Source organism: Rhinolophus hipposideros, assembly GCF_964194185.1.
Source record: "Rhinolophus hipposideros genome assembly, chromosome: 16".
In the NCBI taxonomy this organism is placed as follows: Eukaryota; Metazoa; Chordata; class Mammalia; order Chiroptera; family Rhinolophidae; genus Rhinolophus; species Rhinolophus hipposideros.
In genome coordinates this window covers 1,445,320-1,468,457 of record NC_138062.1, presented here as the reverse complement: position 1 = coordinate 1,468,457, position 23,138 = coordinate 1,445,320, and the positions used below count along the sequence as shown (strand labels likewise).

General features: G+C 42.0%; 1 protein-coding gene across 3 annotated transcripts in view; it reads left to right on the top strand.

Moving 5' to 3' along the window:
* LOC308509191 (bifunctional heparan sulfate N-deacetylase/N-sulfotransferase 4-like) overlaps positions 1–23,138 on the top strand; it is a 206,333-nt gene that overhangs the window by 74,642 nt on the left and 108,553 nt on the right. For all 3 annotated transcript variants that reach the window (XM_081076935.1, XM_081076934.1, XM_081076936.1), the window contains exon 4: positions 18,153–18,240. In XM_081076935.1, coding sequence (XP_080933061.1) covers positions 18,153–18,240 — 88 coding nt within the window. The remainder of the gene's footprint in view (positions 1–18,152; positions 18,241–23,138) is intronic.

The window sequence follows — 23,138 nt, the reverse complement described above, 5'->3', positions numbered from 1 at the left end:
AAAGGGCATCCTGAAAAGGGAAAAGCTGTGGAAACGGGAGAGAGGCAGGGTTGCCAGGGAAAGGAAGGATGAGTGTGGGGTGCAGGAGATTTTGGGGCAGTGTCACCACCCCACAGGAGCCTGTCACGTGGACACATGCCCTTCTATGTTTCTCCACAACTGTAGAATATACATGAGGCACGAACCTCAAGACGCCTGTGGGCATTAGTCAATGCTGCATTGATGCTCACTCATCAGTTGTAACAAATGGGGGTTGTAACAAGTGTGTGGACATGGGATGGGGGAGGGGTGTCTGCAAACTCTACTTCCTGCTTCATTTTTCTTTAAACCTGAAACTACTCAAAAACAAACAAAAAAAGAGTGTGACTCTCCCAGCAAGTAGGAACCTAAGGAGACACAGTTAAATGAATGTGGTATCCTGAAGGGATCCCAGAAAAAAAAGGAGAAAAAGTGAGAAAAATATGAATAAAGTACAGACGTTAGTGAGCAATAATGTATCAGTATTGCTTCATGAACTGTGACAAAGTTACCACACTAACATACCATGCAATGCATCGAGCGTGTTGAGGTAGTGGAACTCGATACTATCTCTGCAGTTTTTCTGTGAATCTAAAAATATTCTAAAGTAAAAAGTGTATTGAAGGAAAATATTTATTGATTCTATACACTAAGCCAGGACTAATTCTAGGAACATAAAAAGGTACATAGCATAAAGGTAAAGTTATTGAAGGCATAGGTGTAAATGAAACTCATAGAGGATTAGAATTGTAAATCTTCTTTGGTAAGCAGCGTGCAGGTCACAGTGATGTGTGTGGGGTGTGTCTGTCCTCGGAGCAAAAGGAAAGTGTGGTGGTTTTTAACCTCACCTCACTATTTATGTGCAAGGGCCGCATGGAAAGTGTGGTGGTTTTTAACCTCACCTCACTATTTATGTGCAAGGGCCGCATTTAATTGTTATGCTCAAATCTCTTGGTTTTGTTTTAAAATTAGTAAGTGGCAAGTTGTTAACTTCAAAATTAACTTTCAAGTTGATGAGTAGCAAGTTGTTCATTCTGTCAGTTACAGCTGGACAGGCGGCGGTATCACTGAAGTGCACCTGCCGTGGGAGGTGGTGCTTCTCACCTGCGCAAGCCAATAGCTGAGGTTCCAGGAACGCACAGCCTGGCGGCGGTTCCTGTGACTCCGTATAGTCTTATAGCTCAGGTTAGGGCTGCATGTGCTTTACATTATTCAAAACATTCCCCCCAAATACTGACTCGCCTTTGTCTGCATCACACTCTGTGACAGAACCCTTGAGAAGGGATTTTCTGGTTTGTTCTCTCACCCGCCTAACTCAGTCCTCATGCAAAGGCCCACGCTGGCTCCCACAGCCTATACCCCTTCCCCTTTTGGTTAGGAGAAAATCCTCTTTAATTACTTTGGCTGACTTTTCATTTTCCACCCGGTCTTTGGCCCATTAGCTGTCACGCTTCAGTGTTCCCATTTGTCTTCAATTCGGATGCACCTTCATCTCCTGAAATTGACTGACTGACTGACTGTGTTCTTAAGAAACCAAACCCCCTCCCCAGCCTACACTAAGGGTGCTTCGCAAAGAAATCTGCAAGAGCCATCTCTCAGCTTCTCCTAGGGTTGGGTAACCTCTTCCTCCTTCACCAGAGGTGTTTTGACCTTTAATTAAAAGGAAAATTTGTTGTCTTCCTTTTAGAAGACAGCAAATAATGAACTCATTAAAATGAGGTTAGTGTTGAGACCTTAGAGCAGTAAGAGTTGAAGTCTCATTAGCAGCTAACAGTGTAGAACACAGCACATAAATAAACCTAATCTGGCAGCGCAAGAAGTCTGTGTGCAGTAAGTGCCAGCAGGATCCAATGTTTACAGTCAGCTACGGCGAGGGCGTGACGTCTTAATGCACTTAATAAAGGAAAGCAAATTGCTTCCTATGAGCCGTCAAATGTTACCACAGAAATTGCCCCAGAAGTATATTATGTAAATGTGGGATATGTTAGTAATTAACAAGGATATGTAGAAAAACATCTCTCCTGCTTAATACATGCAGCAATTAGGAAGAATAATAAAGACGATTCAATATCCATAAAGGTAATGATGGAGATTCAGATAAAATCATGCAAGATATGAGAGTAGGATTTTTTAAGACTTTATCTCACTTGTGGTCCAAGGTGAGACATATTTCAATGTCAGAGTAAACAGTCAGTTAATAAAGTGAAACGTCCCTGTAGCTGATTAAATGTATCTTCTGTGCAAGAGATCCCTCAAGAACTTACTCTGAAATGAGTTACTACATATCACTTACAGAAGTACGAAGACTTTTGTTTCAGCAAATTCATATGGTGTAAGGTTTTTTTAATAACATTAAACAATCTGTAACTAGTAAAATACTAATTAGGAGTTTTATTTCAACAGTTCAGTGAATGGAATGAAAGTATAAATTATTTAATAGCTAATATCTATACCACAATATTTACATAGAAAGATTGGTAATGCTATGCTTTTCATTCTCCATTGTTTCAGATTCCTTAAACTAGGTTAGACCTTTGTTTCAATATTATATTTGCTCTTCATTTAAACATGTGTCCAATTTACTTCCTAAATTAAAAATCATTAGAGCAGTATTTTTACTTGATAACCCCTTCCATCATTTTTTCTCTAAAATATTTGAAAAACTTTGCTTTCATTCCATGCTCCTTGAGCTCTCATGAAAACACAGAAAGAATAAAAATATATTGTTTGGGTCAAAATCTTAATAGATTCAGAACACCTGCTTTCTGTAGATGATGCCAGCTCACTAAATGCTCTGCAGGTTCTGACAGACACTCAGTCCTGGAGAAGAGAGGCAGCTGGTGATTCCCAAACATCAGTCATCTCTGATCCCCCAGATCTGTGAACAAACCCGGTGTCATCACCCAGATTCTCCCACAACCTGCATTCAACATGTCACTTGATAACTAGTGTCTTAGAACTGTGTCTTCAAACTCTGATGTGACCGCTTTCCTCCCACTTCACCACTCACTCCAACACACTCATTCCTCACTCAGCCCGTCGTTTCTCCCTTCTAATCATTCCCTCTTCTTATTTGGCCTCCCCTACATAGCCAGCTCCTCACACACCCAGCAAAAATGTAAGGTATGACGAACAGATCTCTGCCCCACGTTATCCAGTGTCTTCCCACTAGGGCCATCTCACTGCACCATAGCGTCCATTTCCTGTGTGCGGTCTGTCTCAGACACTGGAATAGAAACTCTTACGGAATGGACTTGGTTCTGTTCAAAGCTAGAAATTTACTGCCTAGAGCAGCTGGAATATATTCGCCACTCGAGTATTTTTGAGTAAGTACAGTAACATATTTAACGTGTTTGAGAATCTTTCCTAAAATTACGGTAAATTCCTTTACGAGAAGTATAATGTGAGAGCCAGTCACAGAGCTCTACAGAATCCGTCCATGTAGAAAACACTTTGAACAGTGTCTTCTCCTATTGGGAGCTGAGAGCCGCACTGGCAAATGTCACCATTAACACGTTTTTGTTTTTGTTCTTCTCCTCATGAGTATGTCACTCATTTTCCTTCATCTACGGGGAGCAGAGTTGGTAGACTAGTAGGTGTTTATCAGATGATGTCACGCCGTTTGTTACGAATGTGGACAATGATCAGGCGTTAAATAGGATTGAGTTTGAGGAGGTGACAAGGTCTCAAGGGAGCTTTTTCTTTTAGAAACTCAAGTTTTTGTCAGAGGGGGAGCCTCACTGGAAGATGGTCTATTTACTAAGTACAGGAAAAATCTTCCTTAAAATATTATCTATTCCATGAATTATGATGTGTTCAGGTTGCGGTTTCTATAACCAAGTCACGGTTCTATGTAGATAATGACGTGTATCCGCATTTGTAACAAAACCTAAAAATAGAGGTAGCTTTACCATGTTGACAGTGTAATGAGAAGATTCTCTCACAGTCGAGCTTAAGCAGTAAATAAGTGTTAATGCCTTAATTGTATATAGACTGACACATGATTTGGTATTTAGCCTTTGGAAATGACTTGTGATTTGCATTTAAAGGTAGATGTTTCTGACTTGCAACGTGTTCAACTATGTATCATGAAAAATTTCCAAAGGTTTATAAAGTTGATCATGAAAATTTTAACTAATCCAGATTTATTCAGATGTGGTAAAATAGCACGCAAATGAAACAGAACTGTTTTCACATGCATACCGTGTGTGTGTGTGATTATACAATGAATATGACACATATGTATAATTTTTCAAGGGGCACAGTATGTTAGCAGGACCTAGGGCACAGGACACGCCTTGGAAGACAGAAGTTGTTAGTGACTGTTTGCTGAGCACACATTCCTCGTGGAGCTAAAGCTCTTGGTGCTCGCTGACAGTGCATGGTCACTACAAGTAGGTGTGTTCCTTTGCAAACACATGTTTTTATTTCACCTGTTATATAAGCTCATGTTTGTTAGACACTGAATCTATGCTGTTACGATGACGACATGAAAATCTCTAATCATACGTTCAATTCTATTACCAGGGATAGTTCTTTTGTTTGTTTTCTAAGTCTTCCAGGGGAGGTTTTAGATTTTTTTTTTTTGGCACTCCTATCCTTTTATCCAAGTTATGTCAATATTCTATTAGAATGGTACTTTTTAAAAGTCTAAACAATTAAGTTATCATGTACCACACTGATGGACTAGACCCTGATAATAAGTAATAAATTTGCTATTAGATGTACTTTATTCATTTCTTAGCCCAAAGATGTATAAAAATAGATCTCCTTCCCATTCAGAGAGAAGCCAGATATATGCACTGCGGGGGTGCGAGACAGTTGTTAACTCGCCACTTAGGCACCCCTACCACCCAACACGCCTCACCACCCAACACGCCTCACCACCCAACACGCCTCACCACCCAACACGCCTCACCACCAAACACGCCTCACCACCCAACACGCCTCACCACCCAACACGCCTCACCACCCAACACGCCTCACCACCCAACACGCCTACCACCCAACACGCCTACCACCCAACACGCCTCACCACCCAACACGCCTCACCACCCAACACGCCTCACTACCCAACACGCCTCACCACCCAACAGAAGGGCAACTTACCTGGATCACATGCAGCAGCGTGTCAGCCAATGGACCCATTGCTGCACACAACCATTCCGGCCCTTACCCACTGGTCTTACTTATTATCTGTCACTCCGCACTGACTGCAGCTTGACGGGTTCACTCCGTTAATGTAGCAAATACAAGCAAAGCGGAGCTGTGTTCCTTTTTATTAACAGCAAGTTAAGGAGTAAAGTTAAAGTGTAGGGTCTGTAGACTTCAAGCCAAGTCTAAATGAATCAACTGTAGTAGAGAAACATTTGGCCACTGGAAATGTTCTACAGACTTTAACCTGAAATTCATTCATATTCGGGGTAAGATAAATTGGGAATGAAATCACATGGAAGGGAAGAAGTAGTTGTACACAGAAAAGGCACCTAAAACCCTGCAGATATCCCCGGGGAGTTTCAGTGGTGTAGCCATCACTGTTGTGACACAGGGATGGTGGAAGGTGACAAGAAAGCGATCTTTTCTTCTTTTTAATCTTGAATGAAATGGCTGTGGAGACGGAACTTGAAATTAAAATCCCGAATACCCGCCATCTCCAGAATTCCCCTCTGAGGTTCCAGGACATTTTAGGAGAGCTGTGATGGCACCCACCTGGCTGCCTCTCTGTGCCAACATCTCTGAAGCCCCCAGGACCCTAAACATCTGACAGCTGGGATGTGCTGAGGCCACTGGAGGTGTATAAAAAGGAACACAAAGTATACTTCCTGTGCTCAAGGAACATTTTGGAATTGCTGCAACACAATGTTGAATGAAATAATGATGCAATATAGCTGATGAGTGAGTACCTCCTCGCTGGAGAAACTGCAAACAAGTACAGCACAGCCAGTGTTTGTAGAGACGAAATGAGAGATGTCAGCTGCCGCACCTGCCAACAGCTACTGCGCCTCGGTGCTGTGCCAGGTACATCAGCTCACCGGACCTGCACTGAGTGTGGAGAGGGCGACAGCGGGAACCAGAGGTGACAAGCCACGAGGACAGCAGGGGGCGTCCACAGGAAAAAGGCCGATCTCTGACCTTGATGAAGGACTTAGTGGGCTTGGAGGCTTCCATATTTTTAAGGCCTGAAAAATGAGAATTATACTTAGGGATAGTTCTTGTCTTTAAGGAACAAGTAACATTTTAATGAGAAGGACTTAATAGTTGTGTCTAATAATTTCTCAACAGGAAATAAATGTTCCAAGAGGCAATGTCTTATTTATCAAAAGTTTAATTGTTGCTTTGATATGCATCTCCACCACCTCCTACTATTAGGAAAACAGAAGCGCTGTAGGGAAAGTAAACCTGCAGCAATGGAAGACACCCCATTGTATAGGTCGCTCGCAGGAGCCAATCCCGTCCCCTGGTTGGGCGGTTTGCAGAGTCACATTTCATAGAAAATGACAAGGATTGCAACTTGATTGGATACCAACTAGGAAACTGTATTTAGTCAAGGATGCCTGACCCCAGAAAACACCTCTGCCTCCCAGGGTTTAGCCGTTCACTTAATGTTTTCTCCCACAACAGTGCGTCTCAGATTTGGGTCAGTGGGAGTGTGTGGTACTGGCTAATAGTTTGGGGGGAATGCTAAAGTAAATACATTTTTTTCCTACTAAAGAGTTCAGTATCTTAATATGAATCAAGAAGCTGCCAAGAGGAGTAGAATATAGAACATTCCCTAAACATTTGAGCATGGAATTACTTTTTCACAGAATTATTAAATTCACAGACCTCGTGACACATGGATCACGGTTTGTGATCCATGATCACAGTTCCTGTTCCACTGGTTATCCCCTCTTCTATGGCTAAACCACCCATGAGGACTCAGGAGGGAGGGCAGCCCAGCTCCCTGCCTCCAGGGACCCCAGGCCAGCCCAGAGGCGGGAGTGTCACAGCCATCACAGCATTTCTGTCAAGCATTCTGTGAAGTGGCCCCAACACCCTGGTCAGGCTTATGCAGAGTGGGGCAGGCTGCATTTTAAAGTTCTAACCAGATGCAAAGAGAGTTTGGGCCAGGTCAGCACAGGTCCTGGCTGAGAAATCCTGGAATATTCTCAATTATAAACTACTATCCCCCTTCCTCCCCCGATAAAGGTTTGACTGTTTTGTGTGGTATGTGCCTGTGTGTTTCTCTCAGCTACCAGATTTGTGGTCACTGCTAGAGCCATCTCTCAGTCACTGTGCTGACAATGATGAGTTGCATTCCACATCCTCTGGCAAGTCCCATATAAGGTATTCCTAGCTCACTATGAGTCTGTCATTACTTACACACTGTGGCCCAGGGAAAATAAGATGGCCATTTTGGTCATTAATTTACAAAAAGCGTTTAAGGAAATAACCGTGCTACATAAAGAATGAAGTCTGGAATTTCAATCAAAATGGTGGCATGAGTTGAGCCTCTGTAAGCTTCCCTGGAATTTACAACTAATCGAACAACAAAAACTCCACAAAGGACTCCCTGCACAGCAGACAGGCAAGAAGAAGAGGCCCACTACTGAATTCACCTAAAGGTGGGCGAATCGTGCGAGCGGGGGAGGCGGGAAGGGAGAAGTGCTGGTACGAGACGCATGGGCGCAGGACACAGACCTAGCTCAGTGCTCCGAGCTCGCTGCATCCCGGAACTCTCGCAGCTGCTGGAGAGGGAAGAACTCGGACTGCTATGGCTCCGCTTATGGCCCACAGGGCTGAGGGGGCAGCATATAACACGGATGAACCCAGCGCTCACGTCAGAGAACTCAGAGAAAAGACTGAGGGAAGAAGGCTGAAAACGGTGGTTTAAGCCCTCACTACCAAGCAGAGAAGGGACGCCTTAGGCACTGAGACTAGCGTCCCCTCTCTACCATCCCAGAGCTCGCCCCGCTCCCACCTGTCCTGTGCTAGAAGCGGAACAGTAGCAGTGTCAGATCAAAAGAACAGAATATTTGCTGTCCTGAGAACTGTGGACCGCAAACACAGATTCGAAGCCCAACTAGTTCCGGCAAAGGGAGGGAGCTGTGGACGCGGGACCGGCTGGGGTGGTGGTCGCCGCCATTGCGCTGGGCCACCTCTCACGAATCACCCCACCCCTGGTCCCACCTATCTGGGCCGATCCCTGCAGGAGTAAACAGAACTGATGAAACATAAGGGCTCTGAATCGAGTGCAGAAAGAGCTTTGGAACTTCAAAAGCTCTCCTCATACCCACACGGACACTGCACCCTGTGACCCAGGCGAACTATTAACAGAGGAGAGGCCGGTCTCCCAGGGAATCCCCCCATTGTGTGAGAAGATGGAATAGTGCAGAGAAAACATAGCACTACCGTGTGAGAGAGAAAAAAAAAGGCTGCAGTCGGAGAGAAAATTAAACATTCTACCAACAAGTACTGGAAAACAAAAGAAAGACCTCTTCCTATCAACCTGTTGCAGAAGCCACTCCTGTAGATGTATAGGAAGAGAAATAATAAATCAGTAATTGCCATGAATAACCAAGGCAACAAGACAGCTCAGAAAGAAACTGAAAAGTCTCCAGAAAAGGAACTTAAGATATTGAAATATGTGACTTGAAAGTTCAGGCCATTTTCATCTAACTTTTTTCATGCAACTCTTTCAGAACTGAGAGAGAATTCAAGATTGTGGTTCTGAAAAAACTCAATGAGATGCAAGAAAACACAGAAAAGCAGTTTAATGAACCCAGAAACACAATCAAAGAACAACATGAGCATTTTACGAAAGAGATTGAAATTTTAAAAAAGAACCAAATAGAATTTCTGGAGATTAAGAACTCAGTAGAAGAAACTAAGAATGAAATAACCAGCTTAGGTAGTAGAGTTGACCAGATGGAGGAAAGAATCAGTGACATCGAAGATAGAAACCTGGAAATTACACAGATGGAAGAAGAAAGAGATTTGAGACTTAAAAGAAATGAAAGAACTTTACAAGAACTTTCTGACTTTATCAGAAAGAGCAATATAAGAATAATGGGCATACCAGAAGAGAAGAAAGAGAGAAGGGAACACAGAATATATTCAAACAAATTGTCAATGAGAACTTCCCAAATTTGTGGACAGAACTGGATCCTCGAATCCAAGAAGCAAATAGAACACCTAATTGCCTCAATCAAAACAGGACTTCTCCAAGGCACATTGTACTGAAGCTGTCTAAAATCAACGACAAAGAAAGAATCCTCAAGGCAGCCAGGGAAAAGAAGACAGTAAACTACAAAGGAAAGCCCATTAGATTATCATCAGGTTTTTCAGCAGAAACTCTACAAGCCAGGAGGGAGTGGAACCAAATATTCAGACTATTGAAAGAGAGAAATTATGACCCAAGAATAATATATCCAGCAAAGATATCCTTTATGTATGAAGGAGGAATAAAGACCTTTCCAGACATACAGAAGCTGAGGGAATTTTCTAATACACGACCTGCACTACAAGAAATACTAAAGGAGGCTATTCGACCACCATCAACAGGGACAATTTGTGGCAACATAAAAAGAGAGAGAGTAAAGGCCTGAACCGGAATATGGGAATGGAGAAAGTAAGTGTGAAGAAAATGGAATACTCCAAATATCATACTTTCTTTTACATAAACTTAAGGGTAACCACTCAAAAAAAAATCCAGAACTGAAATATATACTGTAATAAAAGAAGAAACAGAGGGAAACATCATAGAATACCACCACACAGAAATAATAGACAACAACAAAAATGCAAAGAAACAATCGAGACATAGCCTTACTATTAAACTAAAGACAGAATGACAGGAAATCCTCACGTATCAATAATCACCCTAAATGTAAATGGACTGAACTCACCAATAAAAAGGCACAGAGTAGCAGATTGGATCAAAAAACTAAACTCAACCATATGCTGTCTCCAAGAGACACATCTCAGCTACAAGACCAAGCATAGACTCAAAGTGAAAGGGTAGAAATTGACACTCCAAGCAAATGGTACCCAGAAAAAATCAGGTGTAGTCATAATGATATCAGATGAAACAGACTTCAGGCTGAAAAAGATAACAAGAGACAAAGATGGACATTTCATAATGGTAAAGGGGACTATACAAGAAGAAGACATAACAGTTATCAATATTTATGCCCCCAATCAGGGAGCACCGAAATATACCAAGCAACTACTAACAGAACTAAAGGGAGAAATTGACCAAAACACAATTATGCTAGGGTACTTAAATACATTATTGACAGCTATGGATAGATCATCCAAACAGAAATGACACATTAGATGAAATGGACATAATTGACATACGTAGAGCATTTCATCCTAAAACATCAGACTATACATTCTTTTCGAGTGTACATGGAACATTCTCAAGGTAGACCATATATTAGGACATAAAAGCAGCCTCAGCAAATTTAAGAAGATTGAAATCATACCAAGCATATTCTCTCATCACAAGTCTTTGAAATTGGATATCAACTGCAAAAAGAAAGCAGGAAAAAACACAAATACATGGAGATTAAACAACATACTTTTAAAGAACGACTGGGTCAAAGAAGAAATTAGAGGAGAGATCAAAACATACATAGAAACAAATGACAATGAAAATACATCCTACCAAAATTTTTTGGATGCAACGAAAGCAGTTTTAAGAGGGAAATTTATATCATTACAGGCCTATCTCAAGAAACAAGAAAAGTCCCAAATAAATAACCTCATGTTACACATTAAAGAACTAGAAAAGAAGAACAAGTGAAACCCAAGGTCAGCAGAAGAAAGGAAATAACAAAAATCAGAGCAGAACTAATGAAATAGAGAACAAAAAGAAAATACAAAACATTAATGTGACAAAGAGTTGGTTCTTTGAAAATATTAACAAAATTGACAAATCCTTGCCTAGACTCACTAATACAAAAAGAGAGAAGACACTAATGAACAAAATCAGAAATGAAAAAGGGGAAGTTATCACGGACACCACAGAAATACAAAGGATCATGCAAGAATACTATGAAGGACTATATGCCACCAAATTCAATAACCTAGAAGAAATGAACAACTTCTTAGAAACATATAGCCTTCCAAGGCTGAACCATGAAGAACTGGAAAATCCAAACAGACTGATAACCAGTAATGAAATTGAATCAGTCATCCAAAACCTTCCCAAAAGCAAAAGTCCGGAACCAGATAGCTTCACTAGTGAATTCTACCAAACCTTCAAAGAGGATCTAACGCCAATCCTGCTGAAACTCTTCCAAAAAATTGAAGTAGAGACAGTATTCCCTAACTCATTTTATGAGGCCAACATTACCCTGATCCAAAACCTGGTAAGGACAACACAAAAAAAGAAAACTACAGACGAATGTCTCCGATGAATACAGATGCAAAAATTCTAGCAAATTGAATACAACAATGCATTAAAAAGATTATTCATCATGACCAAGGGGTTCATCCCCGGGGCACAAGGATGGTTCAACATCCGCAAATCCATCAATGTGATACATCACATAAACAAAATAAAGGACAAAAATCATATGATTATATCAATTGATGCAGAAAAAGCATTTGACAAGATAGAACACCCATTTATGATTAAAAACTTAATAAAATAGGTATAGAAGGAAAATACCTTAACATGATAAAGGCCATATATGACAAGCTCTCAGCTAATCTCATAATTAATGGTGAAAAACTGAAGCCCTTTGCTCTACGTTCAGGAACACGACAGGGCTGTCCCCTATCACTTTTGCTTTTCAACATAGTGTTGGAAGTCCTTGCCAGAGCCATCAGGCAAGAGAAAGAAATAAAAGGCATCCAAATTGGAAATGAAGAAGTTAAATTATCACTTTGCAGATGACATGATGCTATATATAGAAAACCCTAAAGACTCCACCAAAAAGCTGTTAGAAACAATCAAGGAATACAGTAAAGTTGCCGGCTACAAAACCAATGTACAAAAATCCATTGCATTCCTATGTACTAACAATGAAATCTCAGAAAAAGAAATACAGAAAACAATTCCCTTTGCAATTGCAGCAAAAAGAATAAAATACCTAGGAATAAACTTAACCAAGGATGTGAAGGATTTATATGCTGAAAACTATAAGACATTTTTGAAAGAAATTGAAGAAGACACAAAGAAATGGAAAGACATTCCATGCTCATGGATTGGAAGAACCAACATAGTTAAAGTGGCCATATTACCCAAAGCAATATACAGATTTAATGCAATCCCCAACAAAATCCCAATGGCATTTTTTAAAGAAATAGAACAAAAAATCATCAGATTTGTTGGAATCACAAAAGACCCCAAATAGCCAAAGCAATCTTAAGCGAAAAGAACAATGCTGTAGGTGTCACACTCCCTGACTTTAGCTTGTACTACAGGGTTACAATAATCAAAACAGCATGGTATTGGCAGAAAAAACAGACACATAGACCAGTGGAATAGAATTGAGAACCCAGAAATAAAACCACATAAATATGGACAGATAATTTTTGACAAAGAAGCTAAAAACATACAATGGAGGAAGCACAGCCTCTTCAATAAATGGTGCTGGGAGAATTGGATAGCCACGTGCAAAAGAATGAAACTGGATTGTTATCTGTCATCATGTACCAAAATTAATTCAAAATGGATCAATGACTTAAGCATAAGACCTGACACAATAAACTGCATAGAAGAAAACATAGGTACTAAACATACGGACCTTGGGTTCAAAGAGCATTTTGTGAATTTGACTCCAAAGGCAATGGAAGTAAAATCTAAAATAAACGAATGGGAATATATGAAACTTAAAAACTTCTGCACAACAAAAGAAACCATCGACAAAATAAAGAGGCAACCGACTGAATGGGAGAAGATTTTTGCAAACAGTGCCTCCAATAACCGAATGAATGGGAGAAGATTTTTGCAAACAGTGCCTCCGATAAGGGGCTAATATCCAAAATACACAAGGAACTCATGAAACTCAACAACAAAAAAACAAACAACCCAATTGAAAAATGGGCAGAGGACCTGAAGAGACATTTCTCCAAAGAGGACTTACAAATGGCAAATAGACATATGGAAAAATGCTCAACATCACTAATCATCAGAGAAATGCAAATAAAAACCACAATAAGATATCACCTCACCCCAGTCAGAATGGCTATCATCAACAACACAAACAGTAACAAGTGTTGGAGAGGCTGTGGAGAAAAAGGAACCCTCATACACTGTTGGTGGGAATACAGACTGGTGTAGCCGCTATGGAAGGCAGTGTGGAGGTTCCTCAAAAAATTACGAATAGAATTACCACATGACCCAGCAATCCCTCTCCTCGGTATCTACCCCAAAAATCTGAAATCATTTATATATAAAGACACGTGTGCTCCAATGTTCATTGCAGCTTTGTTTACGGTGGCCAAGACATGGAAACAACCAAAATGTTCTTCGATAGATGAATGGATAAAGAAGTTGTGGTACATATACACAATGGAATACTATTCGGCGTTAAGGAAAGATGATATAGGAACATTTGTGACAACATGGATGGATCTTGAGAGTATAATGCTAAACGAAATAAGTCAGACAGAAAAAGCAGAGAACCGTATGATTTCACTGATATGTGGTATATAAACCAAAAACAACAAAAGAACAAGACAAACAAATGAGAAACAAAAACTCATAGACACAGACAATAGTTTAGTGGTTACCAGAGCGTGAGAGGGGTGGGAAGAGGGAGATGAGGGTAAAGGGGGATCAAATATATGGGGATGGAAGGAGAACTGACTCTGGGTGGTGAACACACAATGGGATTTATAGACGATGTAATACAGAATTGTACACCTGAAATCTGTGTGATTTCACTAACAATTGTCACCCCAATAAATAGGTATAAAAGAAAAAAAAGAATGTCTGAAGTTACCATCTCTCTTTTCACTACTCAGAAAGTCTTCTAGGTTATGTTGGAGACTTCGGAGGAAAGCTTACAGGAAAAGTGAATTAAATGGTATAATTGAAAACCATGTGTGGGGGAGTGACTTGTGAAGGAGCACGCCAGTCGTTCGAGCACTACTATCTGAAGGGTCAGATGAGTTCATATTTGATTCCAATTTATCTGATTCAAAATTCCAGTCCATTAGGTTGAACATGGACAAGATGGAAACAGGTACAGCGAGCAAGACTCACTCGCGGTGTAAGGTGACCTACATGGATGGAAACTGAGAAAGTGGGGACTTGAAGAGAGATCGGGGCTAAGAACGGCAGGGCTTGTCCACGCCCAGGAAACTGAGCCCAGGAAGAGCGTCGAGCACTCACAAGGGAACAGACGCTGATTTCACACACTTTCAGAGCGGACTGGTCAGGAGGGGTAGAATTCTGTGGACACGGAGCTGCCCAGGACGCTCCAGAAACCACGTCTAGAGCAGAAGACAGTTCCACTCACAGCCACCGGGAAGGGACTGGAAGCCACCTGGGTGTTGGGCTGACACAATCCAGTAAAAATTATGACACTATAAGTGCGCTTCCAATTGATTGGTTTGTATTACCTCCGTTGTGTTTGCTGATAGTGGAGCAGAAGATGCAAACGCTTCACTTACGTGACATGAGTTAATGCTGTTTGACAAGGTCAAACTGATTTTCAGTGTTTCTCTTGTCTGTGCCGGTATCTTAGCATCGGTGCTTAACCTTCCGTTGTCACAGCGGTTGTGCTTGGAGGCCCTGCCCTGGCCTGTCCCTGCTCCCCTCTGCAGCTGGCCCCTGGAACGTACCCTCCAGTCTGAGGAGAGAAGCTGGGAAAGCAGGGGAGCTGCAGGATGGGAGTGCTGTCTCTCCTGTTCTGAGCAACAGTGTTTGCAGCACTAGCCTTCCTGTGGGGGCATTGATTGTCCCCAGCTCAGGAAGCCCAGGAACCGGAATCAATGGTGAAATCCCACTCTGGTTTCTCCCCATGTCCACCACCACACTGCATTGCTCACGTCTCTCCGTTCACAGTGCCACCAGGAGAAGCCGTGTCTTTACCGGGAATCTGCAGAAGCCTCCTGCGTGGCTCCCCTGTTTTCATTCCAGTTTCTGCAGTTCCTTCTCAGCACTGGACAGAAGAATCATATCCCTTATGAGAGGAAGCAGAGAAGACGCCTGGGTCCCTCCTGACACCTGCCTCGTGTCACTGGCCCCTTCGCCTGGGGCGCTCACTCCGAGAGCCCAGTGCCAGGCATGACTGGCTTCTCGTTCTTCAGACCTCAGCTAAATTGCCACTTTTCAGAGAGAAGTCCATAGGCCTCATTGCCTGTCCTGTGGAAACGTAGGTTCTCTCTGGTAGTTCTGATAGTAGCATATACCATAATTATTTTTTGCACCCTAGTAACAATTTGCTATTCAATAGTCATTTGATTGATTTGCCATGTGTATCATTTGTGTGCCTAAGAAAAATGTAAGCTCCATGAAAGCAAGAAACATATCAATTTTGTTTGTCAGACACTTTTAATTCCAGAACTTTACTGGAGCTTTTCGTGTCTCTGTGTCTTGTTTTCCCCATTTGTAAATCAGGGTTAATGCAGGGATTCCAGGGAGGTTTAAAGGGCTAACTCAAGTCATTTTGTATGTATTCTTTACTGCGTGTGCCTTTCTTCCTATACCATTGAAAGACATGGACACTTCCCTTCCTGGAATTTTGAAAACGAAAGAAACAGTTATTTATACTGAAGGAGGAAGGCTTGGAACCTTTTAGGATTTTCTTGTTTTCTTTTTTATCCATATGTTTTATTTTCACTTATTGAAATCGTCATGTTTACTCCCACATTAGTCAGCATTACATGCTGACAGGCTGTGGCTAGAAAAGCTCTGAGGCCTCAGGGAGGCTCCATCAGAATGGGTCACGTTGGGGTGCAGCTTTCCGGATGGCTGGCTTGGAGGCTCTTGGGGCAAAGGGAACAGACTGAGACAGGTGTGGGGAAGTTGACACAGTGTGTCAGATGACGGGTCTTGGGGAGCTGGCAGTGCCTGTTGTTAAGGGGAAACGGGAAGGCCCCATACACCTGGTTGCTGGGAAGACGATATGCGGAGCGCTCACTCAACAATGCTTATTAAGCTGTCACTCTGTCGGGGCACTGAGCTAAGCAGCTGCGTGCCTGGTACATTGTAGCCACAGCAGTGAGAGACAACTGTTAGTTTGCAGGTTAGTAGTTTGCAGGTAAGCGGAAAGGTTTGAGGGGAGCCGTGACCACAGGGTGACGTCAGGTGCTGTCTTGGGGACCTTAGCCCAACTGCAGGGTCTATAAGGTACAGCAGAGGAGACTGGAAATGGAAGGGCGACAGGGTGAGCAGATGATAGTGTTTTAGGAGCCCAAGGAAAAGACAGTGAGGCCTGCTAGAGTGGAGGCAAGTTGGGGGAAAATAGACTGTGTGATCTTTATTAGATTGCCCCTAAGAAAGCGTCCAATGTGTGACCCCCCCCCCACCCCCGGTATACTTCAAAGTCTCTTCTGTGGCATTTATCAGGAGCTGTAATGTCACACTGGTGTAACACTTTGTCCCTCTCTAGGTAGTCAGGCCTGCGTGTTAATCCCAGGGGCCGGGTGCACCTGCAGGAAGTATTTGCTGCATTTAAGGGTGGGTGGCGGGACCGTAAATGCAGACCAAGAGCTCAGAGGTGGGAAATTGAGTGGATGGGGTTACAGTGGGGAGGAGGGGGGAGGGGGGATTTTTAAAAACCTATTTCAAGACATGGAGACTCGGGGACTGGGCATTAATAAAACACAAAAGTCAGGAAAAAGAACAGGCTAGGAAAACAGGGTGCATGATGTTTTATTTTAAGGCTTTACTCCGTAGCATTTACCAATAAGCTGACCTCATTCACTTCACCCTTTTTTTAAATATTTAGTTCTTTTTGAGGAGTGTTATATATGTGTATTTATATTTCATGTAACAATGAAACTAAGGGGTCTATTTTTAATGCTTTTTCTATTTAGTTGATAACATTTAAACAAGTTTGGCCAGGATGACACCAGTATAATGTGATCTTAGACAACTACTGACTATATTATAGCTTATCTACCTGTTAGTGGTTTGGTCATTTCTTTTCCTCTTTTTCTTTTTCCTTTCAGTAAACTAATTTGAGGAGAGCCCTCTTGATTCTGGGGAATAAGTAGTTAGGGCCACAAGCTCTGAGGCAATGGCGGGCTCCATGACGAGTGCTGCAGAGACATCATCTAACCCTCTGGCTACCGCCCAGAAGGCAGCGACCGAGGACCCGGCTGGGGAGCATCTCCAGTTGAAATGGGTTTCTCATTTCCATCAGACCAAAATGAGACCTCTTTAAAAATTCATTAAAAATTTTAAAAAGCATCTGAACCAGTAAGCAAACTGAAAAACTCTGCCATGCTGCACATAGGGACATGGGGACGGCAGTGGGTTCCAGGGCCGCCCTTCCCATCAGGGCGTTCTTACCGTGTCTGTGGACAAGCAGTCAATAGGCAGTAATTACAGACCCAGAAACGAGGGGCAGTTTGCCACATTTAGAGATTCTTCTTTATGAAAATGGCTATTTCCTACCTGTCCTTCCCATTCACTCCCCAACATTTGCTCTAAACGTCCTATAAAATGCACATTGCTCTTCAGTGTGTAAAATAAAACCCAAGCTTTCAACTCAATAATTATGCCTTAAAAAGGGATAGGGCAGGCAGCTCAGTTAGATGAAACGCTAAATTGCAGCTCAAACGAAGTCCTTTTCTCCTTCCCAGCAAGTCCAGGACTTGTCCACATCCAATAATTCTGAAGAAGTTTCCCAAGAAAATGGATATAATAATCCCGGAATTCAAGGAACCTCTCACACAGAAGTGAAAAGTGGTTTCAGCACTGGATTAGAGGACTGCGTCTTAGTGATACAGAATGTGCTTAGGACTAAACTGTTCCTTAACTGGGTAACCTTCAATCAAAATAAGAACAATAGTGACTATAATACCTGAAATAAGAATGGCACATAACAGCACCCATCCAAAACCCCAAAAGCAGCAAAGTTCAGATTATTTTGTTTTACTCATGCATACACATTTGAAAAAGAGGCATCCCAAAGCTTCATATTTATTTTTCTAAAATCATGTTAATTTCTTATTTATTTCAGGCATTACTAGAGACTCAAAATTTACTGCGCACTCAGGTTGCAAATTTTACCTTCAACCTTGGATTTTCAGGGAAGTTTTACCACACAGGTAAGAAGGGGCTTCATGATCTCAGGCAGCTACGTATAAATAGGAGAGCAGATTTTAAATGCATCATAAGTAGGCGAATGGAATATGCAGGTTGTTATGGGGAAAACGTGGGCACATATATGAGTAGCCGAGCCCAAAAGCAGTGAGCCTGTCAACTTTGGCAAACACTGTTTGGATCAAGGTCAAAGGAGGAAGAGAAGGGCCTTTCCAGTAGAAGAATCCAGAAGCATTGCGCTAAATGTGACCCTGTCTCCTGTCTCAGTGTCGAGTGAGGGGGAAGCACAGCCACAATGACGGTGACAGTCACAGTGTGCAAATCAGAATCACGACACTGGTTTTCAATTGTCAGATAGTCAAGGTGACAGGCAGTTTTGTGCCTATTATTTGTCTTTGGAAATCATCCATCGATGAGAGATTTTATAAGCCTCAATGAAAGGTAGTAGACTTTAAGGGTCATCCTTCTTAATTTACCTCCCCTTGCAGGATTTCCCCCTACAGTTACTATCACTGATTTGGCCCAACACACCCCGGGACCATCACAGTCAGGCTGTCCGTCTTGATTCTGTCCATCTATCCAGCCACAGGCGCAGCCACTGCACAGATACTCAGAATGTGGCTGGTGTCCAGGCACAGCTCTGTGTTCCGACATTTCTCACCTCGTCAGCCATCTTCACCTCCAGTATTTTCAGAATATCAGCATAGGATGCCTGGCACTAGTGCAGAGAAAACCATATGCACAGAAGAACTATCTTGTGCATAACAGATAATCACGAGCCCACAGCCTACCGCCCACCCAGGTTCTGTGTCCTGCTGTCAGCCACATGCTCTGCTCAGGACTGCAATTGTCACTGCACAGTGAGGGCATTCCATCGTGTCATCTTGCAGGTGGGCACTTTGTGGAGTCCTTCAAACCACCCCATGCAAAGGTATCTTCAATTATGGCAAGTGCAGCTCATTTCCCCAGAGGGGCTCAGTGTGACCTCATAGAATATTGCAGCAGCGGCTCTCCTGCGTCCCTTTTCCCTCCTGCTTGGAAACATGCAAATCTGTTTAAAGTAATAGAAGGGAAAGTAGTATTTAAACAAGTTGATATATCATATGATTGCATGTTTTAGAAGGGCATTTTACAGAGAGAGATTTGGATCATCGTATCTGCACAGACAAAGCTATTCCAGCTTACACTCTGAAGGGATGTGGTTTTGTAAATCTTCTTCAAAGCCCCCGGAAGATCTGAGTTCAGGCCGAGAAGCACTGACGATGAAGTCATGAAGCAGAAACACCACGGCTGGATCTACTCACGCAGGGAAAAGCATGGGATTATTTGGAGTTCACACACAAACACACTCTTTTGCCTTAAAGAGCCACAGAGTGTGAGGAAAGCCCTTGTCTGGGCTGAGGTACGTCTGGGTAGGTGCCCCACTCTGGTTCACTTTTCACATCCGGGCCTGTGAAACCTGCCGGACTTTCCCAAGTTCATGTTGAGGAGGGTTATTGCACTCCCCACGCTTTAGAATCCTGGTCATGTACACAGCACACACGCACTAGGTAATGAAGGACTCGCTGATTATTATCACAGCAATGGGTACAAAGCTTACACTTAATGATACCCCCCTCAAAAGGACCTCATGGACTCTTACACTGATAGTGCCCTAACAAAAGTGATGGGAGACATGCCCTCCCGTCCTGCTGCGATGGCAGCACCCTTTAGAGGCTAAGTGACACATAAGCATGTATGTCCCAGGGGATTAACTTCCATCACATAAACAGCAACATCAGTTGATTGGCTCTTGATGAAATGCACCCACAGTGTATTCTCAGGGTGCCATTGTGCCACCCGTGTCTTTTCATTCACTGAGTGGAGTTAGATGTGGGGGCTACCCTCTATTGAGGGCACACCTGCTCCCTGTATAGTCATGTCCCCACCTGGGCCTTTGACTGTAGAGGAAAGTGCCAGGCCTGCACGTGTACCTGTGTAACCGTGAGGAGGTGGCCTTGTCACAGACACCGCCTGCATCCTCTCGCAGGATGACCTGACTGCCCGGTGCGGAGGAAGCTGGCTGATCAGCCTCGTTGCCCTGAAGACATTGAGTCACACACACACCGTGTAATAACGGCAGACCCTGCACCCCTCAGACTTCCTCACTTGCTGTATTTCCCATGCATTCCTTCCTGTTCAGCCTCTCAGTCCTTCACAAGCTAAAATCAGCCTTGCCACAAAAGCACATGTCGCTAAGCCTTCCCGAGAAGTCAATCACTCGTGGGTGCCAAAGTGAAGGAGGAAAGACATATCACTGATTAAAAGGAAACAAGAGAAGTGTGGAGTTTGGAGAGCCATGTTACGTGTAGTCTGGAACTGCTGAAAGCTTGATTGAAATGGTGGTTACAGCTCAGTTGTAAAATGGAGACATTACAGCATGAAGATGCCTTCTAGGGTGGAAGGGCTGCAAATGTTACTTTTTGTAGGACATGATTCTGGGACAATCATTGCCATTTTTTGTAATTAATAATACATTGAATATGGCTCAGCTACTTCATGAATAATATTTGAAAATTGGATTAATATTGGCCTTTTCATGAGAGTTCATCTTACAAAAAATGACCCTTTATATATAATGATTTACTTTCAAACATGAGAGTAAACAAAAAGTATTACATTTCTTCTTTGTTTTATTTTGCTTTTCTGGGTAAAGTATTGTCTGACAGACAAGCTATTGGAAACAGGCTGCTTCTGTTCAGATCCAGGCTCTGACGTTTCACTTGCTCTGCGAACGTAAGCAGGGTGCTTAACCTGTCTTTGCCTCAGTTTCTGCATCTCCAAAGTAGGAATGATAATACTATGTCAGTGTTTATCATCACTACTTTTAAAAGGAATTTTGTATATGAATCAAATATTATCAAAAATTAAGTGATGAATAATTCATAGGGTTCTGTTTTTCTAATTTTGGAACTATAGGTAGTTTTTAATTAATTTTCATCACAATACAGTTTTTTTTTTATTATTTAGTAATGAGACCATGCCACATTCAGTGTACAAAGAAAGTTGGAAACATCATTTAGGAATTACAATATTCATACGTAATGAGCAAATATAAGTAGATGTTTGTATGAAAGTGATAAGGAAGACACTGGAATTTTGTATCTCTTACTTTAATGTTGCAGTGTGCCTTGTGGGGATAAACCTGTAGGCCACATCTTGCTAAAATTACTCTCATTGGCAAACTGAAGGAAATTTAGAAACATAGCATTAGCTCAGCACACATCCTCCAAAAGTGGTAACGAAAAAGTGAATTCTTCAGTGTTTTACTTCTGAATTAAAACAGTTTTTATTTTCTGGGAATTCAAAACATAAAGCTTTCACATGGAGCCAAAACACTGTATTTTGAATGACTAATGATGTGTGTCTGAGTCCAGATCAGGGTAGGAGTGAAAGGCTCGCTCTGAACAGACACTTGAATGGCTTGTCCATGTTACATATAGACGTGTGAGAACCGTACATTACATTCTCACAGGTGGTTTGAGGATAAGTTGGGTACAGAACAATATTTACAGGGAGTCAGACTTTCATATTGTCATTGGTTGGTTTTGAAAACCTTTGAAATTCTGCTTTGCAGGTGAAGTCCCTCAGCATAACTTGGATCATGTTTTAAATTAAGCTATTTCTAGTGTCATGAAAAAGCTTGCTTCATGTGGCTTTGAATTATCTAACCTGTAAAACACAAGAGAAAGGCTGGCAAGAAATTAATCTATGAAGGGAAAGAGAAAGAGCTTCTTCCTGTGCCCCTCGACCTTGCAGGGAGTATTTCTAAATTAACACAAACTCTACTGTAAAAATTACTAAGATTTTAGATGGTAATGCATCTGTTTTTATCAATATTCTGCAAAATTTTATTTAAATTCAATATTTGACCTCCTTCCTGGCCCAGTGTACATTATGTGCTTCCCGATACTTCCAGTAACATTCAGCAGAGTTTAAAGGGAGTGGAAGCTTTCTCAAACATTCTAGATACAAAGCACAAGAGAAGGGTGGGGAACGTATCCATTCACTCATCTCATGTGACAAAGTAACTCTTTCTAATCTACACCTCAGTCAGCTACATTATAGCCATGAGAAACATTCTGTCCATAGCAAAAACACCTCATGTTTAAAATACACCTGAGGAAGTGATAAACTTCTCTTCATTTGCATTTCAATATTTGATATCCTTAATATATTCATAAAAGTCAATGAATTATAAGTCTTTAGCACATGTTAACAGATGGTAAGAATTCTGCCTGCTCATCTTATCCATAGGACTTCATCACTTCCAAAACTTCTTTCCTTTTTGTATAGTAGCAATGTTACTGCAATAATAGTGCCCCAACTCTGACCCTGGTGGTCCTTACACCTTTTGAGAACTGTGGATTATGGACCGTGCCCCAGAAATGATGCATGTACATAAACACACACACAGTTGGCAAGCACCGAGCAGACATGACGCTCTAAAGTTCACCAACTTATAGACTGAATTATACTATTCACTTGTTCACTGCTCAGAGGCGGCAAGATACAATGCAAGTTTGAGGGATCCAGTTCCTGGTTTTAAGAAATTAATCTAGGCAGGCAATGTCCTAAGAATGTGAGAAAATACAGAAATTTAGAACATCACAGGGATAAGCCAGTAGATATTATTTCTAGAAGAAAGAGATCCTAATATTTATGAAGTCCTGACTAACTGCAAGTCACAATGTGAAGTGCTTTTGCAGCTGATCTCATTGACTCTTCACGGAGCCACTGAGATAGGCATTTAGGTCCCCATTTTCAAACCAGGAAACTGAGACTCAGAGAAGTAGCTTGTCCAAGAGCACAGTGAAGTAGATGGGGGGGAGGGGGCTCTAACCCAGGTGCTGATGGACTCCAA